Source organism: Gavialis gangeticus, unplaced genomic scaffold (assembly GCF_001723915.1).
Source record: "Gavialis gangeticus isolate Ggan-Ray unplaced genomic scaffold, GavGan_comp1, whole genome shotgun sequence".
Taxonomy (NCBI): Eukaryota; Metazoa; Chordata; order Crocodylia; family Gavialidae; genus Gavialis; species Gavialis gangeticus.
In genome coordinates this window covers 87,943,357-87,962,113 of record NW_017728992.1, presented here as the reverse complement: position 1 = coordinate 87,962,113, position 18,757 = coordinate 87,943,357, and the positions used below count along the sequence as shown (strand labels likewise).

Genomic DNA, 18,757 nt, shown 5'->3' with positions numbered 1-18,757 from the left:
GTAAAATGAGCTAAGATGTAAGTATGTTTTTGACTGCGCTGTACAGCTTGATGTCAACCTTACCTGCAGCAGTGACTGGAGGTAAGAACTTTATCTGTAGAGTTTAGGGTTTTTTTCTGGTTTATATAAAAATGCTCTTTAGTATAAAAAATTATAAATTATGCAAATTAACCACTTACCTTTCCAAGTAAGGTATTACAGTCACCGGATGTTGCAGCAACATGCCTTTCTCTTTTGAAGTCTCAGCTTTAAAACATTGGAATTCATTCAAGTGTCCAAATTGCAACCTGGTGTTGTTTTAATGGGAACCAAGGATTTTTTTTCTTTATCTTTAGAAACTATGTTTGGTAATTCTTTGGTCATTCATAGAACTTCACAATTGCAGAAGCCAATTGTGAATGTGTAAAGCACCATTCTATAGAGCTCTTCAATCTTTGTACCAACAGCAGCTTTCATTGTGCAAGTAAATAGCAAGAAAGAAGAAAAAAAAAGGTGTAAACCCTTGTGTCTGGCCTAAGAGAATTACAAGATGACATTTTTATTTCTCTTTTAATAAAGAGACACATTAGAAAATTGTTTTATTTTAAATATTGTAGAATCAAAATGTGTGAATATTTCTCAAACTTGAATAATTTATGCAAATGACATTCTCAAAACAAGTTGTGGTACAGTACAATATACAAAAAGCAAGAATTGCTGTAGCAATAAGGCATGTCCTTTTTAGTAACTATAACACTGCTTTATATTTTATACATGGGTGTTTTGTGTCTGTGAGTATATACTTTTCCTGTGTCCAAGATAACCTGTACAAATGTCTAAAATTACAGTTGCAATAACAGAACATAGAGAAAAGTGTTAGCCTACATTACTTCAGACATTGTTTTATCACTCCTTGGATTGTCTCCACTCTTTGTTTTAATTAAGGACAAATTGAGCTCTGAAGTGTTTTCAGCCAAACACTATGAATCAAATTTTTATAATGGAGGCATGACTTACTATTGGTAAACCCAGTCTTTTTTCACTTACCATTAGACTGTAGAGAAAATTCAGTAATTGGTTCTATTTTAACATGGGATTGTTTCAATACTAAATCACAGACACTGTACTAAGACCCTTCCATAGTTTCTACCCCTTGCCATGAAATTACTACTGGGCTGTAGATATTTTTATATCTGTATCTGCTCCAGAGTTCTCATTGTGTTTCCCAGAAAGTGAAAGGCAGAGGGTAGTTAGTAATAGGAATAACTGGACACAGAAATTCTCTTGCTTTCCCTATCAAATCCTCCCCATCAACAAACTAGCATTTTTTTCTAAGAATAAGCGATGCAGGTAGGACTTAAAAAGTAACATGTTAGGCTAGAGCTCCCTTCTTCTGCAAGGACATCAGAAGGAAACTTCCCAATGCAAAAAACAGTTTTCCCTCTGGTTAAAATGGGATTTGGTTCCCTCTTCCCCCATGCAGGGACTCTAGCCTCTAGGTCTTTGCCATCTACCTACTGCCAACCATTTGGAGGCCCTCTGACTTCACCAGCTCTGAGGCCCACTGTGGCCATGCTGTTGGGGTTTCCCCATGCAGCAATCTGCATAACCCCATTAAAAAGGGAGATTCCATCTTGAAGGTAGTTCTACAATAAGGTTAATGTAACCTCCTTTGGTAACTATTTTGGAATCTTGTAGGGACACATAATCCAGGACCAAGACATAGGTAACTGTTAATACAGTGGTGTCTGACCTCCCTTCCTGGGGAAGACTGGCAAATGAAGGGACCCTCTCCACACAGATCTCTGGGATGCAACAGGGCCTTCATTTTTACAATTACCATAGCACATCTTTTTAAAGACAGCAGTTTGAGAGGTGTCACCCTAATTTTTATAGCAGGTTCGAAGTGTGTTTTGACACTTCTGACACTTGACAAACTGGACTTCAGAGGGTTGGGATATTTGACACTTACTGTCTGGTAGACAAGAGCTGCAGGTTGCAATCATCAACATCTGACTTTAATGCATCAGGGACTAGTGGATTTCTTCTCCCAAATGACAGTCTTGCCCACGACATCCTAGAAATGTTAAGGAAATCTGCATCTCTTAATGCTGATTTATCTAGCTCCTGCTGACATTAACAGAGTCTCACACAAGAAGAGCATGCAGCAATAAAATATACAGAAGTGTTCCAGTTTGCAAGCCTAAGCCTCTACTAGGGTAGGACACAAGTGCAGTCAAGTGATGAGGCTGTAATATTTACATAATGTACAGTTAAACTTTTAATATACATATTTGATACAAAAAATATAGCAGAAAAGGACTCATTTGATTGTAGAATACAGTATTTTTGTACAGCATGAAACAATTTCAGTTAATTATTTATCCTGTAGTAGTCATATCAACTGTATAGGACTTCTATGGTATGTGTGAATGCAACCTGCCTTTGGACTAGCAATCAAATTAGGTCATTTGCTGGCATGAATATAGTTCTGATGTTTGACTGTTCTCAGCTTTGGTATCAGTGACTGACTGCAGATGTTTGGCTCTTCATACTGCTTTATGCTTACTGATTAAACGCTGAGCAAAATAAAAAGATGGCATGAGAAAATGAGCTAGTAGGAGGACCACAAGCAGAGCTCCAGCTGCACAGTATATAGTAAAAACTCTGCTCTCAAATGGAAGGAAGCACTTCTGGAGGGAGAAGTCAGTCGGTGTTATGCTACCCTGAAAAAGAAACAGACTCAAGTTGCTCTTACAAGGCTGGGCACAGGTTTAGTTTGCTGGTTTTAAATCAGACACAATGGGAAAGCTATCATGTTAAGTTCTACCTTGGGTGGCAGGACCTAACCCAGCTTCATAGCACTAATGCCTTCTGCCATTCCCCTGTAGTCTGTCCACACCCTAGAGTGCAGTAGGGTAAGGAAGTCTGCACTGCAAACGGAGTGCAGTGTTAACTCAGGTTTCCTAATCAAAATTGGTTAACATTAAAATAGTGGGGGATGATGTCTAACTTGGATTTTGAGCTTGAGTTGGGAATCCAAACTCAAGTTTATAGAAGGGTTTGAACTTGAACTTCAGGTGGTAACCAGACTCAAAAATCCATAGTTTTCACTGGTACTTTAATTCAAATTAGCTCATTTGGATTAGTCCAGCCTGAGTGGAGAATATTTTTTTGCAGTATAATCATACACCTCTGACATGCTGCAGAGATTAGCTGCCATCAAGCTGCATACTTTCTCAGAAAAAAATTAAATAGGCAGCAGGTGTTAAAAGTAGAACTTCTTAGCAAAAGAATCATACAAAAAAAGAGAAAGAATATATAGTTTGAGGAGGCTTGGGTATTCAATGGATAAAGAAAGTCTTACCCAAGAGCAGCGAGATTCAATAATGAGACTTACCATGCTGTGAAGTGAACGGGCAGATTGTGGATTCTCTATTTTAAAACAGAACTTGTCAAATACTTGGAGCATCTTAAAACTGGGAAATCAGTTCTTAGTAATATTAATGATAAAAATATAGTGAGCATTAGAACTATCTACTGGAGCATAACCAACATTCAGTAGGACATGTGAATTGGGGACATGGAAGCAGATTTTTGCCAGAAGACAAGAGTTTGCCCTGCATAAAGTGATTAATGGGCAAGCTTGAAAAGGCAAGACCACCATACAACAAGTGGAGGCAGATGGTCTTGCTTTTGTAGTTGATAAATCAACCAAGAAAAATTAGTCTCTCTACTGTTCAGTACACAATACTGATAATTTCTACAAGTCAATAATTTACACTGCTCCCTCTTTATAAAAACATTCCTACATGCTTGTACCTGTGTACAGATCAAGCGGTATCACTTGTATGCTACACAGATTGTGCAGCTCCCACTGCTATGTTTTATAAAGTGGATGCAGACTATAAAAAGTATTGGGTGTTTGAAGGAGTCAGCTCTTTTTTTTTTTTAATCAGTGGCATTGGTTAAAAAAATAGATAACTCTCTCTGAATAGCAAGCTGACAAAAAAATATTAAAACATACCATGATGAAACTAGGGTTGTTTCTATTCCTCCAACTGAATGATGGGACACTGACTTCTAGAATTTTCCCATCATGCAGTACTTCACAGGCACTGTGGGTATGGCCACTCAGAATCAAGCGGGGATGAAACCACCATATCAGCTATATTGAAAACAGTTGAAGAAAAAACTGTAAACAATGTTTAAATGCATTTTTTAAATAGTGACATGACTTAATACCTACTTTTTCTTCTGATGGGATTCCAAATAGTCTCTTTGCGCTGATGTTTTTGCAGAATCCTCCTATTTCCCTGGTCTCAAACTGTTTTGTGGGTTTTTGTAACATTTTATTAAAAGGGTTGCTTCATTTGGCCATCCTATGCATTAGAACTTGTGCAAAGCCTAGTATCATGTCACTGGCACCACATAACCCTTGCTTTTAAAACGAGGAATGCTGCTTTCTTGTCCAGGAGGAGAACTGCACTGCAAAACTTGAGCACATACATTTCTACTGTAGGAACCATATGCTGCCCATTGAATTCATTAGGATGTTTTGTTTGCACTTTTTATGGTAATTAATTCAGTGAAGATAATGCTTAGAGTGTGTTGGAGAAGATCACTGACTTTATTAGAGTCCTACCAAAAATGGATTACCTGTATACTCTCAAACTTTACATAGAGTACAAAATGCTACACTAAAGATAATGTTACTATAGCAGACTCAGTGCCTGGACCTACATGTGGCACAATAGTGGAGCCAAGACAGACTCTGGTGGTCCTTAGGCAGCACTTCTACCACAGAGTCTGCAAAGCCTCACTAATCAGGAAGAGCTGTGTTCAGCTTGTCTCGGCTAGCATTCGCTCTTTCCAATATGATATAAATAATTAAAAGATTTCAAGAAGAGATGTAAAGTTATGTGATATTAAATAAAGTTGCTAAATTATCAAACCTTTTGTGAAGCTTCTTGAGAAAGTACATCATACTTTTCTTTAAACGGGATGTTCTTCTCCTCAGGAGGGGCAGAATCTTCTCCAGTGCATTCAGAGTCGCTCCTCCTATAAAGAGGGTAATGCTTGCAGGGATTCAGATAAGAGCAGTTATTAGCTAACGGAAGTCTTTGGACAGTGTTACCAGATGCACATCTTTACATCCCCAACAAACCTGTAAAAGGATTGGCTGTGAAGCAGGAAGCTGTTCCATCTCTCTGCACCTTTTGTTGGAATGCTTCTGTTCCTGCAAATAAAATCAAGCCAGACAACTTATGTTTTTTATGTCTCAGCAGTAAGAGGAAGAACCTCAGATCATAGAGACTACTTCAGTACAGTATCTCATGGAAACTGCTATGTGGCCTTACAGAGTTAGAGTTTAAAAATTAGGGGAAGGAATTTTAAGAGCTAAAAAGAAGGGAGAAAAGCTGTATGGATGAAATGCAATCAGAGAATAGGTAAAACAATAAAGGAAATCTCCAAATAAAAGATGTCCATCCAGAGTGGTGGAAGAATAGATGGTACTGAATGAACAAAGCTTAAAATGTCTCTAAAAAATAAGGCCAATTCAGAACTAGAATGAAGTACTAGGGGAATTTTAAGGATGGCATGAGTATGGTTTATATTTTCTGTATATATATGGGAATCTAATAGCAACATTTTACTGTATATGCTGAACCACAGAAATTTGTTATGGCCCTAAGAAGACAATTGTAGTCTAGCAAGAAAACGAAGTATGCGTGAAGATGCTGACTCCAATGGGATTCAGCTTGGTCCACAACCCAGGATAAGAAGTTCAGGGACTGGGTTAAGGCAAAGCAAATAGACATTTTTTGTTGAAAAGACGGAGGATTTAGAGCTTGTTGTTAATACTCTTCTTACACAAGAGAAGCAGCTTTATTATGGAAATAGAGCTAAAAGTGTCGATAGTAGAGTCTCAAGATAACCTGTTATATCAGGGAGGAATATTTAAAAAGAATACATTTGAGGAAAGCTGAACAGGAGATGGTAGACTGAAAATATGCCTGTTCATGAAATGATGCATAACTTTATCCAAAGATCTTTAAATGCTCTGCAAAATGAAGTGACTCACCAAAACTTGTACAGGTCATCAGTGGTAAAGCCAGAAATAGGATCTGTGTTTCCTGACTGCACATCTGTTACGTCAAACTGCCTTCATTGTATCTGGCCAGCACTCAAGGAAGAATCAAGGTAACGTGGTGAACAGTGATGAGTTTAATGAAGACATGGTAACTGAAATCAGAATTTCATTATAGCTAAAAGGAAGCTAGAAAATTTGATGGAATCAAAGGGACACCTGTCGTTCTGAAGGAAGAAGTAGAGACCCTATATGGGCAGGGTGGATTTGATTTAAATCCAATCAATTTGAGTCACGATTTAAATCACTGGTCAGGAAGCTTCAATTTAATCATTGTTTTCTATAAGAAGTGCATTCCTGTTTGATATCCTTTATTCATTTAACTTCTTGAAACTGCACTTTTAGAGAAAGGTAAGGGCTTGACTGTGTGTACACAAACTTGCAGAGACAATAGGGTTGATGGGTAGGTAATCAGGTCTGTTATCTCTCATCTCCATATACTGGTGTTAACAAGGATGTTATCTCTAGAGGCAAGACACTCTCCCTGAAGAAGGGCATTTGTGCCCCAGAGCTTGCAAAGACCAATTTCTCCAACTATTTAGTTGGTCTAATAAAAGATATCACATCTACCCAATGAACCTTGTGCGCCTACTCTGGAGACACAAATCCACAGTTTGAGAACTGAAACTAAGCATCACAGAGATACTTAATGGGATCTTAGATGGAGCACGGAGTCCCACTGGGTAGAGTGGTTTTCTTTAATCTTTCCTATTCTATTGAGAAGCCTCTGGGAACCCCATAAGACTGGGCCTCTAATATAATCCATGGCCTGTTGTGACATGTTTATTAAACTTTTCTAAAAAAGGTGACATGAATATATTGTCTCAAATAGTATATAATTAGAAGTTATAATCCCTATTCCATGATGATACCTTTGAGCTTTAACATATCTTAAATTAAAACCATCTTTATAGAAGTTACTTTAAAAAAAAATCTTAACCAAAAATATGATTAAGTAAAAAAAAATCTGATTTAAATATATCCATTTTTTTTTTAAATAGTTCATTTTTATCCATCCGGTATATGGGAAGTTTAAGTGATTTTGTGAAAGAGAAGGTGGTTATGGGAGCATTGTGAGTAGAGACCATGGAATACATACAAGTGTGATCTGCAAGATGATGTCTGAACAACAGGATAGGAAGAAGGGTTCTAGGGACAGGAGGGTTGGAGACTGAGATTTTTCAGAGAAGAACCTGTATTCTAGGATCGTAGCACCAATACTTCACTTACCACAATGAACTGTTTTAGGTAGCAACCACTCAGTAAACACTTACCTGCTGGGAGCAATTCAATTTATGAGAAAACTCAATGAGCTTTGCCTCTGCTAAACTGCAGATGGTGCAGCCATCACCCTCCAGAGCAACACTGTTCACCAGCACAAAACTGAGAGGGTGGGAGGAGAGAGAGGGAGAGAAAACTGTTTGGTAACTATGCATTAGTGGCACAACAAGGTACCATCTTTTGATGTGTTCACAAGTTGCATACATTAAAGTCAAAACATATGGTCTGAATCCAGTAATGGCTGTTCTCAGCTCACATAGTTATGGTGCAGACGTGTCCCAATTATTGTGGAGCAGAGACAACCAACCCTCCAAAGCTAACTGCCCGCAGAAAGTGCTATTACAATGTCTGGCCACGAGGTGGCACAGAACCCAATCTGCATTAAAAAAGGACTGCTAGGCTTAAAACTAAAAAAGCAGACACAAAACAGGTTCCACATAGTAATCGTCCCATGCAATAAACTTATTACACAATTTTGACGGGATTGCATTACCCCTGAAAAGATGCACACCACAGGGCAGGCCAGGACTGCATAGTGTGTATGTGCTCCATTTTATGACACTTCATGACCAATCTCTTCTACATGCTCCTGAAACAAACTATCAGCTACCACTGCTCTATATAGTCACTTGTTTTCATAGATCTAATTGGCAAAATATCATTCAAAATTGTAACAAGAGTTTAAAGTATACTTTGTTTGCAGTGCAAAAGCTGATAACATGGAATTCTGAGGGAAAGTCAAGCCACTGCAAATTTTATTTGTTCAATAAGTGCCTCTTAGCAAAATGAAGGCAAAGCTATAGTGCAGAGGTTCTCCAACTGTGGTCCGCAGACCACCACTGGTCCACGAGCTCCATTCAGGCGGTCCACAGAAAGGTTACAGAACAATCAAGAATATCTCTACTTGTAAAGTAAAACTACCGAGATTAAAATATGAGTTGTGTACTTTGATTTGTAGGAAAAAAAAGTTTATTAAGTGGTCCGCTGAGACCCTCAGCAATTTTCAAGTGGTCCACAAAAAAAAAAAGTTTAAGAACCACTGCTATAGTGCTTTTGAGAGCCACTGTTCCAACTATTTTGTTTTACACCTAAAGAGATGCCTTTCTAGTCAAGCTTTAGGTTTCAAGTACAGCTTCCACATCCTGCTTCATCTGCAGCCACTTAACTGTACTTTTCTTTTAGATTCTAAATTAATCTTCTCTTGCTGCTGGCCTATTACCCCCATCACAAGCATAAACAGCTATTCTCTTACATGCAAACAGCCAACAGAGAAGGGTGTATTCTGATTAACCGCAAAAGAGAAGCAATTTTGTGATTAAGTCCGTTACATGCATAAATGAGCTACGTTCATCATGCAAAGGTTACTGGAATATAGCAGATTAGTTTAAATCCCAACCAATATTTTTCATCAAGTAAGCTGTATAGTTTGCACCTGTTTTCTGCATGTGAATCTTCCTGAAGTCTATTTAATAGCATAGTTTGTATCAGTAAGCAGTTAGTCAGTATGGTATTACATATACAAGCTGCAGTGTACTATAAGTAAATTGCTGTACTATTTTAGTAAGGGCAGCATAGAGCCATTTCTTATTTCATAACTATTTTCAAAGTTAACTACTATACATGCATGTGTAGCACCAGACCTGCTTTACAAGAAGTTGTACTGCACTGGCCTGTATTATACTCAGTGGTCGTGTCTACACGTGCACTTTAATGTGTGCATTAGCCTATTTTAGTGTGCATTAAAGCATCACTAAAAATGTGTTATTTAGTTAATGTGCATTAAAATAGGCTAATGCACATTTTCCTAGTACCTCACAATGGCAGATACTAAATTAAATGTGCATTAACTAAAGCACATTAATGCACATGTAGACACTCCCAATATTTTTTTTTTCCTGAATGGTATAGCACAGAGGTTCCCCAAATTTTTTGTTTTTTATCCCCTTCCAGATTTACCAGCTGCCTGTGTACCCCTACCAGCATATGTTTTATATTTTAACCCCTTAAGGCATATTTATACAAGCAAGCACTGCAGCGCTGGGCACTTGGAAAAGCACACGGCACTGTGAGGCTTGCAGTTGTATAAGCAGCAAAATGCACATCAGTGCTGAGAAAATAGTGGCGGTATGCTTTTGAACTAAAACACATAAAAGGTGCTTTAGTTTAAAAGCACATCACCGCCATTTTCTACATGCTCATGTACATTTTGCCAGTTATACAACTGCACGCAATGCAATGCAGTGCATGTCAGCTTGCAAGTGGAGCAGACTCAGTTAATTGGCAGATTTCTGGCATGTTGCAGGACCAAAAATTGTGTGTATAAATGTGCTTTAATGCCAATTAGTGTTATAATGAAAATTAAATCTTCCATTACATAATCTCTCCCGCATATCCACCAGAGGTGTCCACACCCAGGTGTATGCATACCACAGTTTGGGAACCCCTGGCACAGCAGTTCCATGCCTGCTTAGAACGTTTAATGTTTAAAAAATTAAGTCCGTTTTTATTTGTACTTGTATTGCAATTTGTATTTGGTATTCTTCCTGTGCAGAATTAGAAATTGGAAGTATGCATGACAAATAGTCAACAGTCAAAATATTTAACTGGGGGGCAGGGTGGGGGTGGAGCAGGGCAGGCAGGAAGGAGTACAGAGTTTGACAATATGCCTTTCAGCAGAGGCAATGTTCCTGTCTCAATGGAGTAGATAAGCCAACAAGACATACTAAATAAATGTAAAATCAACAGTTTATTTACTGGACCCTCAAAAGGTTTCTCCAACTGATATTAAAAGCTTATTCTCTCCTACAATGTATGGGGGCTTACTTAGAGGCAAATCCTGAAGTGATCCCAGTTAAATCATTCCTGTGCATATGGACTGCAGGATAGGTGTTACGTTGCCAAAGTCCACAAACAAGGGCTGAGCTTTGATAATAAAAGGGAGGATTTTCTACCAATGGTAAATGCTGGTATTTAAACAATGAACAATTTAGCTCAATCCTATCCTGCATTTAACACTTGCAACCAGTGGATGAAAGTAAAAAGACACAAATCTGAGTCTGTTATAACAGCTCCCTCTATGCTCTCTGAGATCACATTTATGGGTAAACAATAACTATTCACAATAACAGGAAAAAAGGGTTTAGCAAAATAAAAAAGAATTAAGAGGGTCTGAACGTTAGCACAAAGTAGCCTTACTTGACTCCTTTCCGGGTTACTATCATTTCTGAGGTGAAGTTGAAGACTTTTTCAAATCGTTTCAACTTGTAAGTGGTCATTCTATGTTTTGTTAAAAAAAAACAAAAAACACAAAAAAAAACACAAAAAAAAAAAACACAAAACTGTGATACTCAAAACCTTGGCATAATATGCTGAAAACTGTCTTTTACATTGGTTTACAAATGCAGTAAGCAGCTTACTTCTCCGGTGTCCAGATTATACCTTAAGGCTCAGATTCTGCTGCTTTGCCACTATACTCAGGCTTCAGAGTCTTACTGCAGTGTACACTTACCCCCTCATGTAAATACAGCAGATAGAGGCCACTCATGCAACTCATCCTCCCTGCTGCAGAAATAACAAGGAAAAGGGAATACCCCTCTATCTCTAGGACCCCTATCTATAGGATCTATTGGGCTGCTGCAGTTCAACATGTGTTAGAGCAGTGCTGAGTCTGTTGTGCCAGCACAGCCATACTGGCTCTGAAGAGAGTAGTAGCATGAGCAGGAAAGCATACAGTGAGCATGAAGGCACTTTCATAAGGCATTCCACCAGCCAGCCCAAAGATCTGACTTCTAAAGTGAAAGCCTGGCTTAATCCGCACTTGAAAATATTCTAGATCGGGGCAGGCAATTATTTTGGGTGGAGGGCCGCTTACCGAGTTTTGGCAAGCTGTCAAGAGCCATATGGATAGCTCCACCCCTTGACAAGTGTCCCCCCCGGTCGCCATCTTGGGACTGGAAATCCTGCCCCCTAAACGCTGACCTTTGCCACCACAAGTCCCTCCCCATGCCCCCGGAAGTACTCCTTTCAGCAAGGTGTTTTGCCATCTTGGAACCAGAAAAATACCAATTGATATTCTAAAAAGTGAACACCTAAATCATTCATTAATTTGATTTCAAAACATATTTTTGTCCTGGTTTACATGTTTCCGTAGTGTACATGGAGGTGATTGTATACAATAACTTAAAATGAAGTTTTACTCTTGTATATTGGGAGAGTATAGGTTTGTGGGGGGGCTGTGGGTGTGTGGGTATTTCAGGTGTGGGGGTGAATAGGCGTGAGGGGTGTGTCTGTGGGGTGAGGGAGCTTGTGGGTATATGTGTGGATATGTGGAGTGTGGGTGGGTATGGGGTTTGTGGGGGCTGTGTGTGGGGAATGGTGGCTGGAGGGTGTGGGTGTGAGGGTCTGCATGTGAACAGTGCAAGGGAAGTGTGGGTATATGCGTACAATGGGGTGTGCATGTAGGACTTGCCCTGTGAACACACACGCAGACTTACAGAGTCCCTCCCTACATTCTCGCCCCCCATACCAGCACAGCCCCATGCTCCCAATCTGGCAATACAGCCAGGAACCACATGGTGCTGGAGCAGGGCAGGGGCAGGAAGGCAAGTAAATGGCTGGGGGTGGGGTGTGGGCGGGGCTGGGCTCCTGCCTCCTCCTGCCAGCCCCCCCTGGGTCCTACTGCCTGTGGCTCCTGTTCTCTTTGACAGGCAGCCAGGAGCAGATAAATATTTTCTAAAGTTTGTAGGGGTCCCGCAGACGGGACAGACTGGCCTGGTGGGCCAGATCCAGCCTGCAGACTGTATTTTACCCACTCCTGCTCTAGAAAATTTGCAAGGCTTTGAATCGTATGCAAATCACAGGAATTACTATTTGGACCCTGGCATTTCTGTCTTACTGAAATACTTACTCATAATGAAAGCCAATGTCATGGTTGCCAACAATAACCACAAGCTCAGTTTGAGCTGGATGTCGAAACATCCTCTGAAATCTCCTGACATCATCTGCCCAAGCCTGCAGGAAAATTGTAGAAATTGGTGGTGCTGAAGAGAACTATGGAAAAGCTTACTTGCGTGGTGTCACATTGGTTAATAGACCCTGAGAGATGTTCACGTTTTAGGAGCCTGGACTATGGAAAAGCCAAAAGACAAAACTCCTCCCCAAACTTGGGGAGAATCGCCAGATTTCAGTTTGACAAGATGGGTTCATTAAAAGAGGTGCTAGCATGCCAACTGCTCTTGCAAAGAGTGAAAACTGGCTTTAAAACACAGTAAAGAAATAGAACTTTTTGACCGGCCAGCAGTAAATCAAACTCCATAGGTGGGCATTAATACGCAGGTCTAATTATTACCCTTATTATTGTTTGCAAAATTCTCTAGCAAGAAATTTTTGCACACTCTGGATAATGCACTTCTTCAGATTCCAAATGCCAATTGTCTCCTGTACACTAAAAAAGGCTGAATAAATTAATCATTTGCTATTTAAGTTTCAATTGCTGCCTATCATTTTCATACTAATATCCTGTCTGGCATCTTAGGAACCGGTGGCCACAAAGCTTTATAAATATGTTGTGGTCTTGAATTTTACCTTTCTGGTAGTGCAGGACATCAGTAGGAAGAGGATCGTGCCAGTAAAATAGTACTTCCTATTAGCAGGAGTAAACCCATCTGATCCTCTTTTCTGTTTTCGTGCTTCATATGTACAATAAGGATCACACTTAATCATGTGCCCCAGGCATGCCCATTCTCTGTGCACACCCTGTATCCTCTTAACCATGTAATCAAAGTGCCAGGGGTCTAAACTCCCTCAAAACGAGAGAAAATTTAGCACTTAATGGCTATGTGTAACCCCCATTCAGACTGGGCCACAACAGCCTTGTAGTGCCAGGATCACATCACAGAAGACCTTCCAGCCCATAATACAGAATTATAAATTGGGTTTAAGGATAATCTCCCATTTACACTAGTCCCACTTCACTCATCTCTGTGGATCAACCCCTTCATGGAAACCCAATTGCTTCTTTATTAGCTCATCAAGCAGATGTGGCCCTCTTACCTGTGAGCGGCTCCACTTCCCTTCATCAAAGACATCACCCAGAATAAAAACAACATCTGGCTGCAGTAACAGGGCAGTTTGGAAGGCTCTCTCCATTTGCCACTCCCTACAGAGAAAAGATGTGGTCAATACGTGCCTCTAACTTCCTGCTACTTTGAAAGACAAAGTCTGACCTGACAGGAAGACAAGGCAGACACATACATTCCTCACTTATAAGGTAAGGCAGACACCTACAAGACTTACCATGACACTAGAGGTACACCAATACATTGCTCCGTATCATATCAGCACCAATAAAAAGAAAATTTACATGATCAGCAATTGACTTTTTTTGACTGATGCGGCCAATAATTTCACCAATAAATGAATGTACACAGAATGTACACAGCCAACCCGGCAACTTGAAGAGCAGTGTCTGGCTGGTGAATCTGCAGAGGGGAAGGGGCATTTGGGGGAGTGGGGGGACGGGACAGATGGAGGCTCCTACCCTGGAGATCTTCAAAAGCAAGCCTGGATGCACACCTTGCTGGAATCACTTGACCCCAGCAGTCTTTCCTGCCCAGAGCAGGGAGGCTGGCCCGGATGATCTCACAAGGTCCCTTCCAGCCCTAAACTTCTGTGAATCTGTGAGGCCCTCAGAGTGAGGCAGGAAGTGGGGCTGGGGCTGGGGCTGTTGGCTAGGCATGGCACTGGACTCTTCCTGGCAGAGGGGCTGAGCCAGGGCTGCACTCAGGGTGGGTGGCAACAGCACTAGAAGGGGGGGCTAAGGCAAATCATGGGGTGGCTGCAGCTCCCCCATAGCACCCCTCTCCCAGCACCGCCACCACCCACTCCAAGCACAGCCCACCCACTGGGAAGAGCCCAGCACTGGCTTTGCCCCCAGTCCACAGCAGCAGCCCTCCTTTGCCCCACACACAGATCCAGGGGCACATGCCCCCCATGGCTCTCCTAGGGGTGCGTGTAGCAGCAGGCTTCATCCCCCATCCCATCCTGACTGGGCAGCACCTGCCCCAGCCCTACTCCCTCCCTCACCACAGAGGCCTCGATCTGCCCCCACCACCCCTTCCCCCCAACAGACTTACCAGCCAGATGCTGCTGTCCAAGCTGCCAGGCTACATATCAGCAATCAAATCAGTATCAACCAATATGGTTCATTAATAATAGGTCATCAGTATCAGCCAAAAAAATCTTTATCGGTGCACCCCTACATGACACCTAGCTAAACATAAATCCTAGGGGCCCATTTACATGCTCAAGTGCAACTGAATGTGTGTCACTTTTGGCATTATGGATATTTTAGATCTATTTCTACCTGTACAGCACTGCTTCTCTGCCCAAGCATGCAGCAAAGCCTCCCCTACGGACACATATGTGCTATCCTGCGCAAGGTGACGCACAACTATATTTAAGTACTTGAAGCTGAAACCAGACCAAAATCACAATTAGCAAGTGGGCAGTGAATGTAATGGTGGAGAAGGATGATGACCCTCTAGCCCAAAAGTTTAGTGTAGGGCTGTCCAACTGGCAGCCCCTTGACCTCATGTAGCCCACAAGGGTTCTGCCTGGTCCCCTCTTCCCCCATTGTCCCAGCTGCAACAGCAGCTGGAGTCTCTGGGCTCTCCCTCCCCTTGCTTCCGATTTCCATGCCTACCCCCAGAGTGGGGAGATGCAATGAGGCACAGTGAAGAGAGCCGAGGGTGAGCCTGGAGCTGTGTGGGTGTGCGATGCAATGGTGAATGGGGCACCCATGTGGTTGCATGGTGCACTGCAGGCAGAAGGGGCCTTGCCCACATGGCCCAGGGATGCCATAGCCCCCGCTGATACGGTGTGTGGCCCCCAGTCACTTAGAAGTTGAACAGCCCTAGCTTTAGCAGCTAGGATACATGCTCAGATTCCAGGTTCCCCAGACCCATAAATGGTTTGGAACTGCATCTCCTACTTTCCAGCACAGAGCAACCAAGAGGGGCTAGGAGAAGAGCAAGCCAGGAATGCAGTTTAGTGAGATAGAAACAGCAATGGAAGGGAGCAAGCCCTGGATTTGGCCCTGTCCCTCTCTCCAATGGCTTTTCTGTACCTTTCAATAATTACTGCCTAAAATAAAACAGCTGGAGGATAAATTTTGCCCACTCCACAGAGCGCAGAACCCAGGTCTTGCTCCCTTCTATTGTTATGCCCATCATAGAGTCACATTCCTTCTTGCTTGCTTTCCTCTGGGACCTGCATATCTTCTACTTAAGTACCTAGTGCGCCAGCCTTTAGAAGAGGGCTGGAAAGTTCTCTGGGTATTCCCTAGTTCATAGCCTGGTAGTTGAAGCATTTTGCTGGGAAACAGGTGTAGGTCAAACCCCTTCTGGCTGGCTGAGAAGTCCATCCTCTTCCCACAGTCACCATTCAGTTGTTAGTTGTGGGATTTTTCCAGCCCCACCTTCAGAGTTTTATGTAACGTTACATGCCTAACTAGCAGGACCACCACAGAGCAGATGTAGCCAGAGTGGAGCCTTCTAAGCATCTTCAGAAGGGAAAACATAGCTGTAGATGGAAATAGGAACTAAAATCATATTGAGTACCAAAAATGCTACTTACATAGCTATGTTTGGGCACGTAGCATTTAGATGTCTAACTGTGAGTAAGATTTAATCCTTGAAGTCCAGTAGGTGAGCTTCCCCCTTCTCACCCCACCAAAACACACACTGCCTGTTCATGACATTCCATGCATAAAGTGCTGATGAAGCTAAAACTTCAGCTCATTTTTATATATAATAGGTTGTTAGTAGAATGCTGAATACTTATATACGCAATAATGTTTTTGTTCTTTCAGCAATCTTTCAAATTGCTAACCAAGTCTCCTCTCTGGCTAATGAAACAGCATTACAAATCATTTAAATAACATATTAACTGCATGGTACCTCAAATGCACGAAGTCTTTTTTGCTAACAACAAAAAATGACGTAACACTGTTTTAAAAGGTATCGGCTTGCATTCACAAACCAAGGGTAGGCTGTGCTCTATGCAAGGTCATACCACTGTTTTAAACCTTTCCTGTATTAGGGCACCTAGGGATGTGTTACTTGAGTAGGTGTTGCTCTGAAATGATGTGAACCAGGGTCCTGTTGCAACTCAGAAAAGGCCACATTCTATTATTCTGCAACTGGAACACCACTGAATTTACACTGCTACATAAAATGAATCCTATCCTACATACATACTGTTACAAGCTGATAGTTCAGCAATAGCTTGATCTCTCAGCAGTTACCGATTCTGAGGATAACTACAAGTTTCATGTGATGCCTTAATGACCCATAAAATTTTTCCCCCATTGGTGTCATAAAATAGAAACAAGAATTTTTGTATCTAGTCAATGCAGGGTTACACAAAAAGGAAAGTTACAGCTAGAAGGTTTTACTCTGTCTCAGGGAAATAAATCAAGAGAAACTCCTTCAATGTCAAGTTTCAATCTCTTCTTCCTCAACTCTTAGCTTTTGATACAATGATTCTACTTGTAAGAAAAGAATAGTCCTGAGCATTACTCAAATTCCATCTCCACAGTCCTATACCTCATGTGAGGACACAATAAGCACTTTCCTTCTGCTTCTCTTTGGATTAACATGAAGAACCAACATGGCTTTGTGGATTAGGTTCAGGACTGGGAGATCTGGATTTTACTTCTCATTCTGCCATTGGCTCACTGTGCAACAGTAATACGGGGACCTTAAAAAACAGGGATGTTGAACAGCACATTTCTGAAAAGCACTCTATCATTTATGAAGTATTACTATGATCTGGAAAAAAAGAGACTCCCTGATCCAAGCAAGGTACTCAGAAGCTTGTGACAATTTTCGCTACGTGAATCTGTCAGATGCTGCACTGACTAAATAAACTGAATTCCTTAATCCTCCAAATTTTGTTCTCTCCATCCCAAATTCAAATGAGAACTCATAGCCAGTCAAGCTAATTTGCCACCATTGCACTATGCTATTTAGTACTTGTTGTATATGGATACTATTAAAAACTCCAGAAATTGGTTGCAGCTTGTTACTGAATTCAATGATTACCTTCTTAATTTGTCCAGCCAGTGCCCTTTGATTTCACCAAGCAGGTGGGTATCAGATAAAAACATTGCCTTCAAAACAGAAGCTGAAGTCTGTCTGCTGCCCTTAAGTGTGTCAGTTTTCACTTCTGGCCAATAACACTGAAATATCACTACATAATAAATTAAAAATTCACAAAAGATTAACACTGAGCAGGCAAGACACACAAGCATCAGAAGAAAACAAATTCTCTTCTTCAAAGGAAGATTCTTCACCATGCCCGAGCTGAATCTCAACATTGCTAAAGCAGCCTATAGAAGTAATTCTCCAATGGGAAGAACTTGTCACACAGCTAGAAATGTGCAGGTCCAATCAGAGGTCTTCACAGTACTACAAAATACCTGCAAAAGAAATATAAAGTATTTACAAGGCCTGGGTTCCAGGCACTAGCCAAGCACAGCTTATTTTACAAGATGTGAAGCCAAATACCAAGCCAAAAAAAATTAACTGTCTTCATTTTAAAAGCTTTGAAGCTCTGACACTAAAGATTTAAACTTCAAGGCTAGGGACAGATATTCAAAAAGCCTGAATCGATTCAATCTTTGCATGTTAGTCTAACCTCGCTAGGCTGAACTGGTTTGTAACTGGACAGACGTTCTCTCTGGATGGAGGAAATTCAGGCACATGCCTGCAGTGGCTCAGGCTAGAAGCTGGGGGTGGAGGGGTGCTAGAGCAGCCTTCCCCTCCACAATGCTGAGCCCGGGTGGGCATGGCCAGGCCCCAGCAGGATGCTTTGATTAGGGGGGTTTGCCTGCATGGTCCCAGGCTTTTCCCCACTGGCTGCTCAAGGGGCGGGAGTGTTGCCAGACCACAACCCCCTGCTAGCACTCTGTGAGGCAAGGGGGTCTGTGCAGTGCATGCATCTGTTGATGATACAGAGCTTTTCAATCTCCCTCTCCCTGCAGCAAACTGACAGGCAGTCAAGCCAGCAGGGGACTGATAACAGTGATTAATCACCTCATCAGCCAAACAGCAGGCTCTCTCCATTAGTTCAAACTCTTCTTAAACAGCTTACTGGCTGACATGTTGATTAACTCCAAATAGCCCTAAACGGACACTGCGGGTCTGCCTGTCCCAGTGATATTGGAGAGACACACACAGAGACACTTCTCAGCATTAGCTAGCATACCATGTGCCTAGGGGCTGTGGGGCTGGGGGCTGTGCTGTGGGAGATGGGTGGGAGAGGGAGGATCCCTGCTTGAGCAGT

At 41.6% G+C, this 18,757-nt stretch overlaps 1 protein-coding gene across 3 annotated transcripts; it reads right to left on the bottom strand.

Moving 5' to 3' along the window:
* Window positions 1–561: 561 nt before the first annotated feature.
* On the bottom strand, window positions 562–17,891 carry MPPE1 (metallophosphoesterase 1). Of its 3 annotated transcripts, XM_019525220.1 has the most exons (10): window positions 17,766–17,891; window positions 17,515–17,662; window positions 13,463–13,568; window positions 12,318–12,421; window positions 10,607–10,687; window positions 7,405–7,513; window positions 5,147–5,218; window positions 4,935–5,057; window positions 4,007–4,147; window positions 562–2,705 (listed from the first exon to the last, which is right to left on the bottom strand). In XM_019525220.1, the coding sequence occupies exons 2-10, from the start codon at window positions 17,577–17,579 to the stop codon at window positions 2,529–2,531; spliced, it is 978 nt and encodes a 325-aa protein (XP_019380765.1). In that variant the 5' UTR covers window positions 17,580–17,662; window positions 17,766–17,891; the 3' UTR covers window positions 562–2,528. The 3 variants fall into 3 exon arrangements, with proteins under 3 accessions (XP_019380765.1, XP_019380748.1, XP_019380756.1); XM_019525203.1 differs by having other exon boundaries at window positions 17,515–17,891; XM_019525211.1 differs by lacking the exon at window positions 7,405–7,513 and having other exon boundaries at window positions 4,935–5,040; window positions 17,515–17,891.
* Window positions 17,892–18,757: the final 866 nt, after the last annotated feature.

Bases quoted from the DNA above. Each gene is read 5' to 3' on its own strand.
- MPPE1 (XM_019525203.1), bottom strand. From the start codon at position 17,789: ATGTTGAGATTCAGCTCGGGCATGGTGAAGAATCTTCCTTTGAAGAAG. The intron at 13,569-17,514 runs GTAATCATTGAA...TTTTCTCTGTAG, and splicing joins TGGCTGGACAAATTAAGAAG to GGAGTGGCAAATGGAGAGAG. The intron at 5,219-7,404 runs GTAAGTGTTTAC...TTTTATTTGCAG, and splicing joins AATTGAATTGCTCCCAGCAG to GAACAGAAGCATTCCAACAA.